The sequence below is a fragment of the Artibeus jamaicensis genome, unplaced genomic scaffold, assembly GCF_021234435.1.
Source record: "Artibeus jamaicensis isolate MK-2021 breed Jamaican fruit bat unplaced genomic scaffold, CSHL_Jam_final contig_685, whole genome shotgun sequence".
Taxonomy (NCBI): Eukaryota; Metazoa; Chordata; class Mammalia; order Chiroptera; family Phyllostomidae; genus Artibeus; species Artibeus jamaicensis.
In genome coordinates this window covers 18,111,962-18,126,473 of record NW_026521924.1, presented here as the reverse complement: position 1 = coordinate 18,126,473, position 14,512 = coordinate 18,111,962, and the positions used below count along the sequence as shown (strand labels likewise).

The 14,512-nt window shown below is 39.5% G+C and overlaps 1 protein-coding gene across 4 annotated transcripts in view; it reads left to right on the top strand.

The window, feature by feature from the left end:
- Positions 1-14,512, top strand: part of LOC119063247 (ubiquinol-cytochrome-c reductase complex assembly factor 1) — a 95,511-nt gene that overhangs the window by 43,735 nt on the left and 37,264 nt on the right. For all 4 annotated transcript variants that reach the window (XM_037164497.2, XM_053671277.1, XM_037164498.2 and 1 more), the window contains one exon: positions 5,374-5,482. In XM_037164497.2, the coding sequence (XP_037020392.1) occupies positions 5,374-5,482 (109 nt within the window). The remainder of the gene's footprint in view (positions 1-5,373; positions 5,483-14,512) is intronic.

The following is a 14,512-nucleotide window of genomic DNA, read 5'->3' as shown; positions in this document are numbered from 1 at the left end:
TTTACTGATTTTGGTAGGCTGTCTTCTTTGAGTTGCACTGGGTAGGTTTGCCCTCCCTGTTGAACCTCAGTGGCTGTTCTAGTTTTGGGGTCTGTTTTAAATACATTTTTAGTTTCTTTCCTGTTAGGTTGCCAGGAGTCACTTTTTGTTGTTGTAGTTATGCTTGTTTCCAGCTAGCCAGTCTTTTCCCTTCTGATATGCTGTTTCTAACGCAATGCTAGTTTCGAAACTACTAAATTACTGCTTTTGTGGGGATTAAATAAAAAATTGAGTAAATGGATTCTGGAGGGTTTCTTCTCATCATTAAAGAAGGTAGGAAAACAATACAATTCTGGGATCAGGTTATCAGGGCTCAGATCTCCTTTGACACTTAAAGGCTTTTGTAACTCTGGGCAAGTTATTTCTCCAAGACTCAGTTTCCTTATCTGTAAGATGGGTGCAGGAAGAATACTAGTCCAATAGAGTGTTATAAGGATTAAATGACATAATGTTTCCAAATCACAGTACAGTGCCTGGCACATGGTTGTGTCAGCTGTTAATTATAGCACTTATTTATTTTTGCTATTAAGGATTTTTTCCTATTTCTTAGTCATTTTTAGAATAGGAAATATTGCCAGATAAGTTGAATTCAGCCTAGATCAGATGTTACCCAAATGATTGCTGTGTAAATTAGTGGAAATCTATCATCTCTGGCATCCAAGAAAAATGCTTTCACTGGGGTGACTGTGGTATTTGTGGTTGAAACAGTTGGAGTTGAGATTTCTTCACCCACATTTTTTGTGGCAGAGTAAGTATATTCTCAGTGTAAGAACAGTGTGTGTAGAATACCACCATTGTGAAAAATAGGGAAAAAGAAGGCTACTGTTTATGTAAAAAGAATACATATTCATTCATATAAGTTTGTGGATTATATTTGGAAAGATGCCTGAAGACTACTAACTGGTTGTCTTAGGGAAAAGAACAGGGTGGCTGGGGGATGTGGGTAGGAAGGAGACTTGGTGTTTATTGCCACATGCAAGTATTACCTATTTAAAACAGATAATAAAGAGAAAGGAATAGACTGAATGTGTGGGCCGCAAGGTCAGGTGGCCTAAGCATTGACCTTTGGCTGCCTGGCCTGGACATTCTAGGCAGCTGACTATCTAAGATGTGGGCTCTGCCTTCTACAGTGCTTTTTCCTTGAAGAAGAAAACATAGAAGTTCTGCACACCAGGACTACTTTCTGTCCTTAACTACCTAGAGAATTTGATTCACAAGCTCAGGGTGAAAACTAGTTGAGCTTTTAGTTAGCCGAGTATGGCACTGGTGAGTGGGCAGCCCTGTGGGTTAGAATCGTATTTTCCCATGGAACTCACGGGAATCTTCATTGTACTCCCTGTTGATGAGAAGACTGATTCTTTGTTTTGATTTTATAACTTGAGTTATGTGTGATTTATTTGAAAGTGTTTTGCATCAAATAAATGTCTATTGAACTAATTAGGTACAATGTTTTAGGAGTAATTAGAATTTGTTCTTTCATTTAGCAGGCTTGAATCCGTATTTTCTAAACTGTTAGTATCAGCAATAATAGGTACAGTTTATAGCAAATTTTGCTGGTTGCGTAACAAACTTTGCTGGTTACATACCTCTTTTTTTAAAAAAAAGATACTATTTATTTTTAGAGAGAGGGGAAGGGAGGGAGAAAGAGAGGGAGAGCAACATTGATCAGCTGCCTGTTGTATGCCTGCAGCCCAGGCATGTGCCCTGACCAGGAATTGAACCTGCAACTTTTCCGCTTGTGGGACAACACCCAACCAACTCAGCCACGCTGGTCTGGTCAAGGCCGGTTGTGCATCTCTTGAAAGGCACGCGCATGTTTTAGTTTATACTTCTGGATCAGACTGTTCCGAATACCATAGTTCAAGTAATGTAAATATTCACTAAGTCATTTTCAGCTGTAGTAACGTTAGTGTTTGATTACAGGGTTGAGGCTGGGAAGAAAGAGTTAACTTCTCAGAGACTCATCTGCTCTCAGTGCCAAGGTGCTAATGTTATTTATTATACCCCTCCTTCGGTGGCTCTCCATTGTCTATTGAATGAAGTCCAGACTTCTTTAGCATAGCGTTTCAAAGCCTTTTATGACCTCGCTAGCATATTTTTCTGTTTCCTAACCCTGCCCTCCCATAAACTCATTGTTCCTTTACGTGTGTTGAGCTCTTCCTTTGCCCTGCTTATAATGTTCCGTCTGCTGGAAATTCTCTTTATTTTTTGTCTCTACCTGTCCCACTTCAGCTCATCTTTCCACGCCCCAGGTATAATGTTTCATTTTCCACGAAACTTTCTGTGTTCCTGCTCAGCCAAAAGTAATCCTCTCAAACCCCTTTGCACTTTGTACTTCTCTTGGGTTACTTACCGTATTCTCTTGTGGGGCTAATTGTGTATGTGGCAGATTTGGTCTCCCCTGGGAGATTAACTGCACCTTGGAAGCTGGGCCCTTTTTAGCCATCACTCAGTTATTCCCCACAGCCTCCAACCATTAATATTCACTCGCACATTAGGAGCTCAACTTATGTTCATTGGCATCTTGAAAGTCTCTTCAATTTATCTTTATCTTTTCAACCCAGATAACCCTTCGAGCCTGCTGTTATCTGTAAGGGCTATAGAACAAATAGCTCCAAAACAAAAAACACTTTGCCCCATGTTGATATAGTTAGTAAGTTTATGGCCTGAGAAAATCTGTGCCTTTTAAACCTCAGAGGGCAGGTGTATTAACAAACTACAGAGTTTTCAAATAAATGAAGAATTCCATTACCTCACTATTGCTGTTGATGAATTGGCCTCTGACGACACTTAAGCATCATAACACACAGCTCTTTTTAGGTGAGAGGCTGACATGAGTAGTTTGATTAACTTTATGAAAAGTCTTATGAAAAGAACTGTTGAACTTTCCCCAGTTTGTTTCTGCTTGGAATATGCCCTATATCATAAAAAGTGACCCAAATCTTTTTCCATGACCTGTTCTTTATTGTCACAAAGTGTTATTTCTGAGGCACAAACTAGGTTCAGAGGCTACAAATTTAGAATCACAGAATCAGCAAATCCCAAGGTCGGAAGGGACATTAGAGATTGGGTTGTCAGGTAGCTGAGTTCCCACCACACATTTATTTGCCCTTCAGAAATAGGCCATTCTCTGCTTTTTGAGGTTATCCATTCCATCATTTGGATATTTTAAAACTTTTGGTAGAAAGTTTTGCTTTCAAAATTCAATGCTGAGTGATTCTCTTTCTGTGTCCCTCACATTGGTTCTGAGTCTAACTCTTGGACAGTGTAATCACTTTGCTACAACATTTAAGGCAACACTCCTGTTTTTCTCCAGGTTAAATATCTTTGATCTTTTGTCTCTTCCTTTTGTCTCTTAAATATACAATGTTCAAACTATAGACAGAATTTTAGTCTGTTCTGTGCTGAGTTCCTACTTTATCTCACTTAAATCTCACTTTATACACTGAAGATAAACTGTGTCTCTGTTACTGTAGCCAAAATCACATTAATTTGGGGACAACCTCACCTCTCTTGCCTCCCTTCGAACATATACTATGTATTAGTTAAGCCTGTAAAATGTTTTCATACATAGGTAGGTATGACTCACCTATCCTGTACCTCTACAGTTGTTCTCTTAGCCCCAAGGGCAGGACCTTAGACTTACTCTTGTTCAAATTCATTCTCTCAGACTCAGCCTGTTAAAACAGCCTGTTGAAGTATTTTTGGTTCATGGTTGGGTCATCCAGCATATCTGTCTTCTTGCCCAGCTTCTTGTCATCTGCAAATTTGATAAGTGTGTTTTCTTTTCTCCATCTGAGTTACTAAAAGAGATGTTGAGGCAGGTCAAGCTGGAATCATTCCATTGTACCATGGTATTGCTAATAGATGTTAATGGGCAGGATTAATTCTTGGAGATCGAATTGTCAATGTTGTCTGAATATTCCACAGTAATCACAGGAATTGTCTTTAGGTAAGTAATCCTGATGTCACTGCTTAGTAACTATTTGATAAGAGATAATAAAAATTTAAATGTGGTCATAAGAATGAGATTAGGAACTAGCTTGGAAAGTTGATGACCCTGTTTATATTCTTATATATTATTACATATACTATTGTATTTATTAATAAAATGAAATTCTTTATTTTTATGTAAGGTCTTAAGCAGAGAGAGCCCTCTGGACTGATTAAAGGCAAGGTGGTATAGGGGAAAGAGTCCTAAACTTTGTCCTGAGTTTAGTCATTTATTTATTTAGCAAATATATATCAAGTGTCTATTATACTTAAGCCCTGGAAATACAATGATAATAAAAAACCAGCCTTGATATTTGCCTTCAGTGGAGCCACATTCTAAGGGAGGAAATAATTTGATAATGACACAGATGAAAGCATAATACTTTCTGTGATGTATATTCTGGACAAGTGCAAGTCACATATTTAATATAAAAGTTTCTACTAGCCCCCTTAAAAAAGTAAAAAGAAAAAAATGAACTTTATTTTAATAATGGGTTTTATTTAATGTAATATATCTGAAATAACATTTCAACATACAAGCAGTGTAAAATTTTTGAGATATTTATATACTTTTTCTTGAATTAAGTTTTGAAGTCTTAAACTTACACCCATCTCAACTTGAGCCCTTTGTAAAGGGCTCACGTGGCCACGTGTAGCCTGTGGCTTCCATACTGGACAGCACAGCACTGTCCCCGCCTGTACAGACTGCTCTGTGGCTGGGCAGACTGCCTGCCCTCTGCAGGACTCCATCTTCCTCAGTAGAAGGAAGGTTTCAGACTGACTTCTCTTCTACAGGTAGCTCCTTCCATGTGTGAGGGAGCCTTCGGAGCTTTCTGAGTAGTGCGTGTCTTGGTCTGGGTGATGCTCACGTGGGTGTGAATAATATGAACACTTACAATTTATATACTTTATGGTATCTCTGTTACGCCTCAGTAAAAGTCTTTTTTTTAAGATTTATTTTTAATAGGATATTTATTATAAGGTTTTATTTATTTTTAGAGAGAGGGGAGGGGAGAGAGAAAGAGAGGGAGAGAAGCATCAGTGTGAGAGAGAAACATCGATCAGTTGCTTCTCGCACACACCTTGCCCGGGGACTGAATGCATCACCAAGGCATGTGCCCTGACCGGGAGTTGAACCGGCAACCTTTCACTTTGCGGGATGATGCCCAACCAACTGAGCCACATGGGTCAGGGCACCTCAGCAACAGTTTTTAAAAATCACTTCTAACGTTTTTATTCTGTGCTCTGCTGAAATCACTCAGATGAGCTGACCTTCAGTGGAAACGTATGATGGGAAAAGTGCAAACAACCAGTGACTCTTTATGTCTTCTTCCCACCCAGGATGTGCCTTGTGCGAATGAAGCAGGAAGGCCGGACGGGGAAATACATGTGTCGTATCATAGTTCATTTTATGTGGGAGGACGTCGAGCAGCGCTGCAGAGTCATGGGGGTGAGTGAGTGCTGTCGGGTGTGGTCCTGGAAGCCCCAGCGAGAGGTTGAGTTGAAGTTTGATGTAGTCTAGAATGGCCTTGCTTTTATTTTATTTTCCAATTATAGTTTACATTTAATATTATTTTGTATTAGTTTCAGATGTACAGCATAGTGGTAGATAATTATACACTTTATAAAGTGGTCCCCCTGAAATTTCAAGTACCCACCTGGCAACATACGTATGAGGGAGGACGCCAAAAAACCTGAGTTACTTTCTGAAGGGTGGGTGCCTTGTAGTATAGGCTTCCCCTACTAGGTGAGTATTCTGGGAACCCATCTGTATCAGTGTACCAGCTGGTGGTGTTGCAAGAGTCTGTGTTTGGCTTTAGTGAATTTTTTGAAGACTCTTTCAGTGCATTTGCCCATTTCATGATGGGTGATTTAGGAGTGCACCTGCCCACATCATGCTAAGTGTTCAGCAGTTTTTGACCAAAAACAGCATGATCCCTGTGCCCCACCCTCCATATTCATCTAATCTCACCCTGAGCAACTTTATTTTGTTTCCCTGAATGAAAAAAGTCTTTAAAGGGAAACGTTTTGCTGATATGGAAAAGGTGAAACAAAAAACATCAGAAGCACAAAAAGGCACCAAAATCAATTAATTAAAAAACTGTTTTGAGCAGTGGAAAAACATCTCAATAGGTGTATTGCATCAAATGGAGAATATTTTGAAGGTGACTGAAGTTTAAACATGTAAGAATAAATGCACAGTTTTTCATAGATAAATTTTATTTTTTTGGTCCCTCATAGTTATAACAGTATCATTGACTGTATTCCCTATGCTGTACTTGACATATTTGTGATTATTTTGTAACTGCCAATTTCTTAATTCCACCTTTTTCGCCCATCCCCTCAACTCCCTTTCCCTCTGGTAATTATTATTCCTGTTCTCTTTATCTTTGTTTCTCTTTTGTTTATTTATTTTGTTCTTTGGATTCTACATATAAATGAAATCGCATGGTATTTGTCTTTCTCTGTCTGACTTATTTCATTCATCATAATACTAAGTCCGCTCATATTGTTGTGAATGGTAAGATTTCATTTTTTTTATGGCTGAAAAATATTCCTTTGCATATATTTACAATGTTTTTATCCATTGGTCTATTTTGGGGCACTTGGGTTACTTCCATATCTTTGCTATTGTAAGTAATGCTGCAATGAACAGTACAGATAATGCTACAGTGAATTAGTGTTTTAAGTTTCCTTGGATATATACCCAGAAATGGGATTGCTGGGTCATACGGCAGTTCCATTTAAAAATTTTCAAGGAACCTCTGTACTGTTTTCCACGGTGGATGCACCAGTCTGTGTTCCTACCAACAGTGCACTTTTTGGTATATTGGTTCCTACCAACAGTTCACTTTTCCCCACATCCTCACCAACATTTCATTGTTTATTGATTTGTTCATGATAGCCATCCTGACAGGAATGAGGTACTATGTCATCGTGGTTTTAATTTGCATGGATTAATCGGATTAATTACCGAGCAGAGCTCTCTCCGTAGATTGAGAGGTAAACAAAGTGTATAGATGTATGATACAAAGTGTATGGATATATTATAAGTCATACATGTTTATAGAATAACATGATTAGTGACGTTGAGCATCTTTTGATACAGCTATTGGCCATCTGTATGTCTTTGGAGAAGCGTCTCTTTAGGTCCTCTTCCCATTTTTAAATTGGATTGATTGTTTTTTGGTGTTGAGTTGTATGAGTTCTTTCTTAGTTTTGGATATTAATCCCTTTTTGAATGTATCATTGGTGAATATCATCTATTCAGTGGGTTGTCTTTTTGTTTTGTTGATGGTTTCCTTTGCTGTGCAAAAACTTTTTAGCTTGATGTAGTTCCATTTTGTTTATTTTTTTTCTCTTGCCCAAGGAAATATGTCAGCAAAAATATTGCTACAAGAAATGTCAGAGATATTACTGCCTAAGTTTTCTTCTAGGAGTTTTATGGTTTCAATTCTTACATTTAAATCTTTAATCCATTTTGAGTTTATAGAATGGCCTTGCTTTTAGATAGAGATGAAATGCAACTGATGCAAATAGTAACTCAGCTAGAGTCACTTCTGCGTCTGTGGAGACTGACATGCCACAGACACTTTATTTGTTTGCACGTATTATTGAGGTTTGTCGGTGTGAGGACATCCTGTGTACGGAGATGGGATTATTAAACCCAAGTCATGGTGGTAGGAGGGATGGATTTGGTGAACGAATGGAGGAAATCAAATAATAACCCAGTTTAAGGACACTGTGCTTTGACACTGATTTCAGGGTTTGAACCAGATCTCCTCTAATTTAGTTTGGATGAAAAGACCTTGGTAAGGGGCCTGCACTGTCCTCAGGAACTGAAGAATAAGCTCCTTGATCACTAGAATCCTTTGGCAAGTTATCTACTGAAAAGGCACATTAGTGCATTTAATATTAAGCTGAGAAAGGAGAATATATAGTATTTATATAACATAGAATGACAACAATGGAAAAACGAAACCAAAGCATTAGAATACGGTTGGTTATATAAATATACTCTCTTCCTTTGTGTATTTTGTGTATTTCTTGTGTCTAGAGCATGTTTTAGTAGATTGTAGTTCTTTGTTTTTTCTCATTTTGTTGCCTCGCAGCTTTGAAGCATCTAAAGTAAAGCAGAATCATCATACAGGGTCACAAAATGGGTTAATTTGTTTTCTTATTATAGAGCAAAGCTCTCCCTATAGATTGAGAAGTAAACAAAATTTATGGAGGTATTATAAAAGCCATAAATAGAATAAAAGTCAAACAGTAAAAAGCATTTAATATAAAAAAATAAGTGTCTTTTCCCTAGTCCAACTTCCCAGAAATAATAACTGTTAACAATTGATGAGTATCTCTCTAGCTGTTTTCTATACAAATATAAATGTATAACTGGATATTCTTTTCATATAACATAAATGGAGTATATACATACTGTTTTGCATCTTGGCTTTTTTTTACTTAATATATACTAGATATGTTTTTACTTTACAATTGTTTTCAAAACTCAAAATATTTTTGTTATATTTTATTGAGTATGCTGTTAACAGTTGTACCAATTTTCTCCCTTTCCCCTCTCCATCCAGCACCCCCTGCTCCCTCAGGCAGTCCCCACACCATTGTTCATGTCTATAGGTCATGCGTATAGATTCTTTGGCTACTCCATTTCCAATACTTTACATCTCCATGGCTATTCTGTAACTACCTATTTATACTTCTTGATCCCCTCACCTCTTCACCCATCCCCCATACCCCACTCCTGTTTGGAAGCCATCAATATGCTCTCTGTGTCCATGATTGTGTCTCTGTTCTTGTTCGCTCAGTTTGTTTTTTTAGATTCAATTGTTCATAGATATGTATTTATTGCCATTTTATTGCTCATAGTTTTTATCTTTTTCTTAAATAAGTCCCTCTAACATTTCATATAATAATGGTTTCATATTGATGAACTCCTTTAGTTTTTTCTTGTCTGGGAAGCTCTTTATTTGCCCTTCGACTCTAAAGACTATCTTTGCTGGGTAGAACAATCTTGCCTGTAGGTCCTTGCTTTTCATGACTTTGAATATTTTTTGTCAATCCCTTTTAGCCTGCAAAGTTTCTTGTGAGAAATCAGCTGTCAGTCTTATAGGAATTCCCCAATAGGTAGTTGCTTTTCTCCTGCTGCGTTTAAGATTCTCTCTTTATCTTTAACTTTTGATGTTTTAATTGTGATGTGTCTTGGAGTGGGCCTCTTTGCATGCATCTTGTTTGGGATTCTCTGTCGCTTCCTGGACTTGCCTGTCTATTTCCTTCACCAAATTAGGGAAGTTTTCTTTCATTATTTTTCAAATAAATTTCTAATTTCTTGCTATTTCTTTTCTTCTGGTACCCCATTCATGCGAATGTTGGAGTACTTGAGGTTGTCCCAGAGACTGCTTATACTAACCTCTTTTTTCTTTTGGTTGTTCTGATTGGTTGGTTTTTGTTCCCTTACGTTCCAAATCATTGATATTTGATTCTCAGCTTCATTCACTGTACTGTTGTTTCACTGTAAATTTTTTTTAAATTTTATTTATTTATCTTTATAGGGGAAGGGAAGGAGAGAGGGAGAGAAACATCAATGTGTGGTTGCCTTTCATGCGTCCCCTGCGGGGAATTGGCCTGCAGGGACCTGGTCTGCAACCCAGGCATGTGCCCTGACTGGGAATCGAACCGAGATTGTCTGGTTCGCAGGCCTGCGCTCAATCCACTGAGCTACACCAGCCAGGGCCTGTAAATTTTTCTTTATTTCAATTAGTGTATCCTTTATTTCTGACTGGATCTTTTTTATGCTGTTGAGGTCCTAAGTTCCTTGAGCATCCTTATAACCAGTGTTTTGAATTCTACATCTGATAGATTGCTTGTATCTATTTTGTTTAGTTCTTTTTTTAGTGTTTTTATTTGTTCTTTCATTTGGGCCATATTTCTTTGTCTCCTTATTTTAGCAACCTTCCTGTGTTTGTTTCTGTGTATTAGGTAGAGCTGCTATGACTCCCTGTTTTGGTAGAGTGGCCTAACGTTAATGTAGTAGGTGTCCTGTAGGGTCCAGTGGCACAGCCTTCCCTATTACCCAAGCTGAATACTTGAAGTGTACCCTTTGTGTGGGCTGAGTACACCCTCCTCTTGTAGTTGAGCCTTGATTGCTGGTAGATCAATGAGAGGGATTTTACCCAGGCTGCAAGGATTGGCTGTTACCACTGACCACCAACCTCTGCTCTCCGTGGAGGATCACCTATGTGGGGGCAGGGTGGTGGTGCTCCAACATGGTCTGCAGCTGTCCACTGGGTGGTGCACAGGCTCTGGGGTTTCCTGGGTGGTTCAAGGCATGATCAGCCCCCACCTGTGTTCTGCCCATGGCCACCGTGCCTGAGCTATAAAGCAATCTGAGATGGCTGCTACTCATGCTGGGTTTGGAGATTCCCAGGCTAAGCCAAGCTGTGAATCTAGGCTGGTTGCTGCTAGTGCTGGGAGGGGGGCCATTTAGCAAGAGGTATGGAGGCTGGGGGCTCACCAAGACTGGCTATTACTTGTTTGAGAGGATTTAGGAAGTTGTGAAACATGAGCCAAGGCCAGCCATTCATATGGAAAAGCAGTTTGGGTGGGTCCTTAAAGTTGGGTAGAACTGAGTCTTCAGGGCTGGGCAAACAATGTTAGACAGGTCGATGGAGTCTCAGATACAGTAGCAGCCAGGTGGTTTTGTGGCTCTGTGGGGGGAAGGTTCAGAAAAGGGGCAGTGGCCTCTATCTGCCTTTCTTCTGGGGAAAAGCTATCTTCCAGCTCTGGTCTTGATGTCAGACACTTCAGTTTCTCCTTCTATGCCACTGGTGCCTTTCAAGCTGCTACCCCAGTGCTACAGTTCAGAGGAAGTGAGTCTGAGTAAACCTGTCTGTGGGTTCTTTAAGAGGAACTGATTGGGACTCCAGCAGTTTCTTCCACCTACTCAATCCCCACTGGTTTTCATAGCCAGAAGTTATGGGGACTTACCTTCCTGGCACTGGAATCGTGGGCCAGAGGGCCTGGTGTTGGGCTGGGACTCCTCACCCCCGAGTTATCCCTTCTGAATTCTTACCCTCCACACATCGGTGAGAGACCAGCCTGTTCTGTATCTCCATCCCTCCTACCAGTCTGGATGGACGTGATTTCTTTAATTCTGTAGTTGTTAGACTTCCATTCAACTCGATTTCTGATGGTTGCGAGTGATGGCTCTGTATTTTAGTTGTAGTTTTGATGTGGTTGTGCGAAGAGGTGAGCCGTGTTTACCTGCCGCTATCTTGACTGGAGCTGTCAACTGTTTTAACCAAGACTAAAATCCCTGTAATCATCCATCTTTATCCTGGTCAGTTATTTCCTTTCAAGAAGTAATTACTGTTTTACTTTGGTACATATCTTTTAAGGCTTTTTCCTATGTTTTCTATAGAAAATTTATAGTATTGAGTTTGTGTGTATATATTTTATTATATATGATATCATCTTCTGTGTACTTACACACAACTTCCTCTTTTTCACTCAATAATATGTCTGGGAGATTTTTCCATGCTGTATGGGAGTTTAGTGGGCAATCTTCATCCTAGTTTTAATTATTGTAATTATTTTCACATAAGCCTAGTAGTTTCCTGTGCTTACTCTGTGCATAAAATTGTAGTAATTGAGAGTAACTTATGGACATGATGGTTGCCTACTGAGGGTCTGGGTTTGGGGTATTTTAAAACCTCGTGTCTTCAGAGGATCTGTTTGTACAGGAAGCACAGTGGATGTGGGTTCACCTACAGATCACTTCACTGACACTTATGTGTCTTTCTCTGGGATAATAGACCATTGCCATTTCTGTTCATTCTAAGAAGATGATATATCAGAGTTTTAGCTGTTGCCATTATCATCATCACCTATCTTGGAGTCAGTATTCATCTGTCTTGGTAATTGTGTTCTTTGGTTCCTCTTTCATTTTTTCCACTGCCATGCTTTCTGCTGTCTTAGCTGCCCAGAATGAGACCAGCAGTCTTTAAGGTATTCATCCAGCCGAGTGTTCCACATGCTCTCAGGTACTTACTGCTCATCTCTACATGGGATAGTGCGGGCAGTCTCAAAGCAGCCCCATTTAAAGATTTTATTTATTTATTTTTAGAGGGAGGGGAAGGGAGGAAGAAAGAGAGGGAAAGAAACATTGATGTTTGAGAAAAACATTGATTGGTTGCCTCTTGTACGCGCCCTGAGTGGGGACCAAACCCACAACCCAGGCATGTGCTGTGGCCAGGAATCAAACAGGCAACCTTCTGCTTTGCAGGATGATGCCCAACCCAGTGAGCCAAACCAGCCAGGGTTCATAGCATCCCCATTTAATGAAGATCAGTGATACCTCCTGGCCAGCCAAAGCCTTGGCTGACTGCCATGCAGTTACACGGTGGCTCTTCTATCAGTTAACCTTATTTTTCTTATCACTGTTGACTAAACTCTGCTGGAAGTTGGACCACTAGAGACACGTGGGCCACATTTTGCCCCAAACCCAAATAGCTTAATGAACCATAGATTATTGATTTCTGGACCATAGGAATCTTTCAGTTGCCTCACCTCCATGAATTTCCTTTTGGGCCTCCATTTATATCTCTATCACAATGTTCAACACTTTGAGCCTTCTCTTGCATTACTGTATAGTGTTTGCTCCTCCTGCTTGATTATATGCTTTATACAGTTGTGTTAGCCACAGTTTTTTTTGCTTACGCAGTTAACATTGGATGAATAAATTGAACTTCAACCTCTGAAATTGTTTTAAAGCCCACTTATTTATCAGATAAATCATACTTTATTTATTAGTCTCTGGTCCAGGCGTACACCCATGTAGTCCTGTAAGAATTAAGTCTTTCCTCCTTTTTTCTCTTCCATTTTATTCAACCATTTTTTTCTATCTGAATTATTCTAGATATGATGCTGCCCTATGGAGAAGTGTGTTAGATCAGTGTTTCTCAAACCTTAACATGTCTAAAATTCACCTGGGATCCTGTTTTTTTTTTTTTTTAATTTTATTTATTTTCAGAGAGAGGTGAAGGGAAGGAGAGAGGGAGAGAAATATCAATGTGTGGTTGACTCTCATGTGTGCCCCACTGGGAACTGGCCTGCAACCCAGGCATGTGCCCTGACTGGGAATCAAACCACGATCCTTTGCTTCACAGGCCCGCGCTCAATCCACTGAGCTACACCAGCCAGGGCTGGATCTTGTTAAAATATAAATTCTGATTCAGTAGATTTGAGAAAGGGCCAGAGAGTCCACATTTCTAAAAAGCTTGGTGATGCCAGTGCCACCGGTAGAGTAAGGAAGGGGCAACCATACTTTAAATAGCAAGGTGTTATTATTATTATTATTATTATTATTATTCCTCACCCAAAGTTACATTTATTGATTAGAGAGAGAGAGAGAGAGAGAGAAACACCACTGTGAGAGAGAAACAGACATCTATTGGTTGCCTTTTTGGATGTGCCCCGCCTAGGGACCTAACCCGCAACCCAAGTGCTCTGACAAGGACTTGAACCCACAACCTTTCGGTATATGGGATGATGCTCCAACCAACTGAGCCATCTAGCCAGGGTGAATAGCTAGATTTTGGATGTGCATAATATTCCCTAAATACTGACTCTTAAATTTGTCTTCATGAGGGGAAACGCCATGCTATAGTTTAGTTACAAAGACTGTGAATAGAAAATGGTGACTTAAAAATAATAGAGATTTGGAAGAGCTGGGGAGTTACCGTTACTGTTTTTCTATCATAACTGACTTGGTTCCCCCTTTCCAATCTCATGGTATAAGCAGACACCTTTAGACAGGCAAGAAAATAATAGATTAACCACTTCTAAGTTGTGAGTGTATGTAGAGGGGATTTCAGATGTCTGTGTGTGTAAAACCTAAAGAAACAGGAAAGTGAGGGACACGTGGCTGGAGAAAGTAGGAGGCAGTAGGGAGCCAGTCTGGCCTGGTTCTGACCCTAGCTGGCAAGTCTTCCCTCCTCCGTGCTTCAGTTTTTCATTAAAAAAAAAAATGACGGTGGGCTACATGATTTTCAAGTCTCTTTGGAGTCTTTGAAAACCTGTGATTTAAAGGCGGTAATTTGCAGATCTATCTGTGTTATTTGGCATCCCGGGTGTACATTTTTAAGAAAATTCATATGAAAAGTAGAATTTATAAGGGTGATCACTGTAGTAGTGATTTTTCTTGTGCCAAAGAATTCTTAGAGGCTATTACTTTACCTGAGGGGATTGGTGTGGGGAAGATTGAGAACTAACAGAGTCACTTGCAAATTAGTGATAAATCAGAAATTTGAATCAAGGACTCCTTAGAAATTAGAATTCCAGTCTGATTTGGTGGGAAAATTTTTACTTTATAAAAATTTGCTTTTTATCTGCTTTTTAGTAGCCCAGCTATTGTGAAAAATGAGGCAGACTCATACATACATCTTCAGTGAAGCTGGTATAAAAA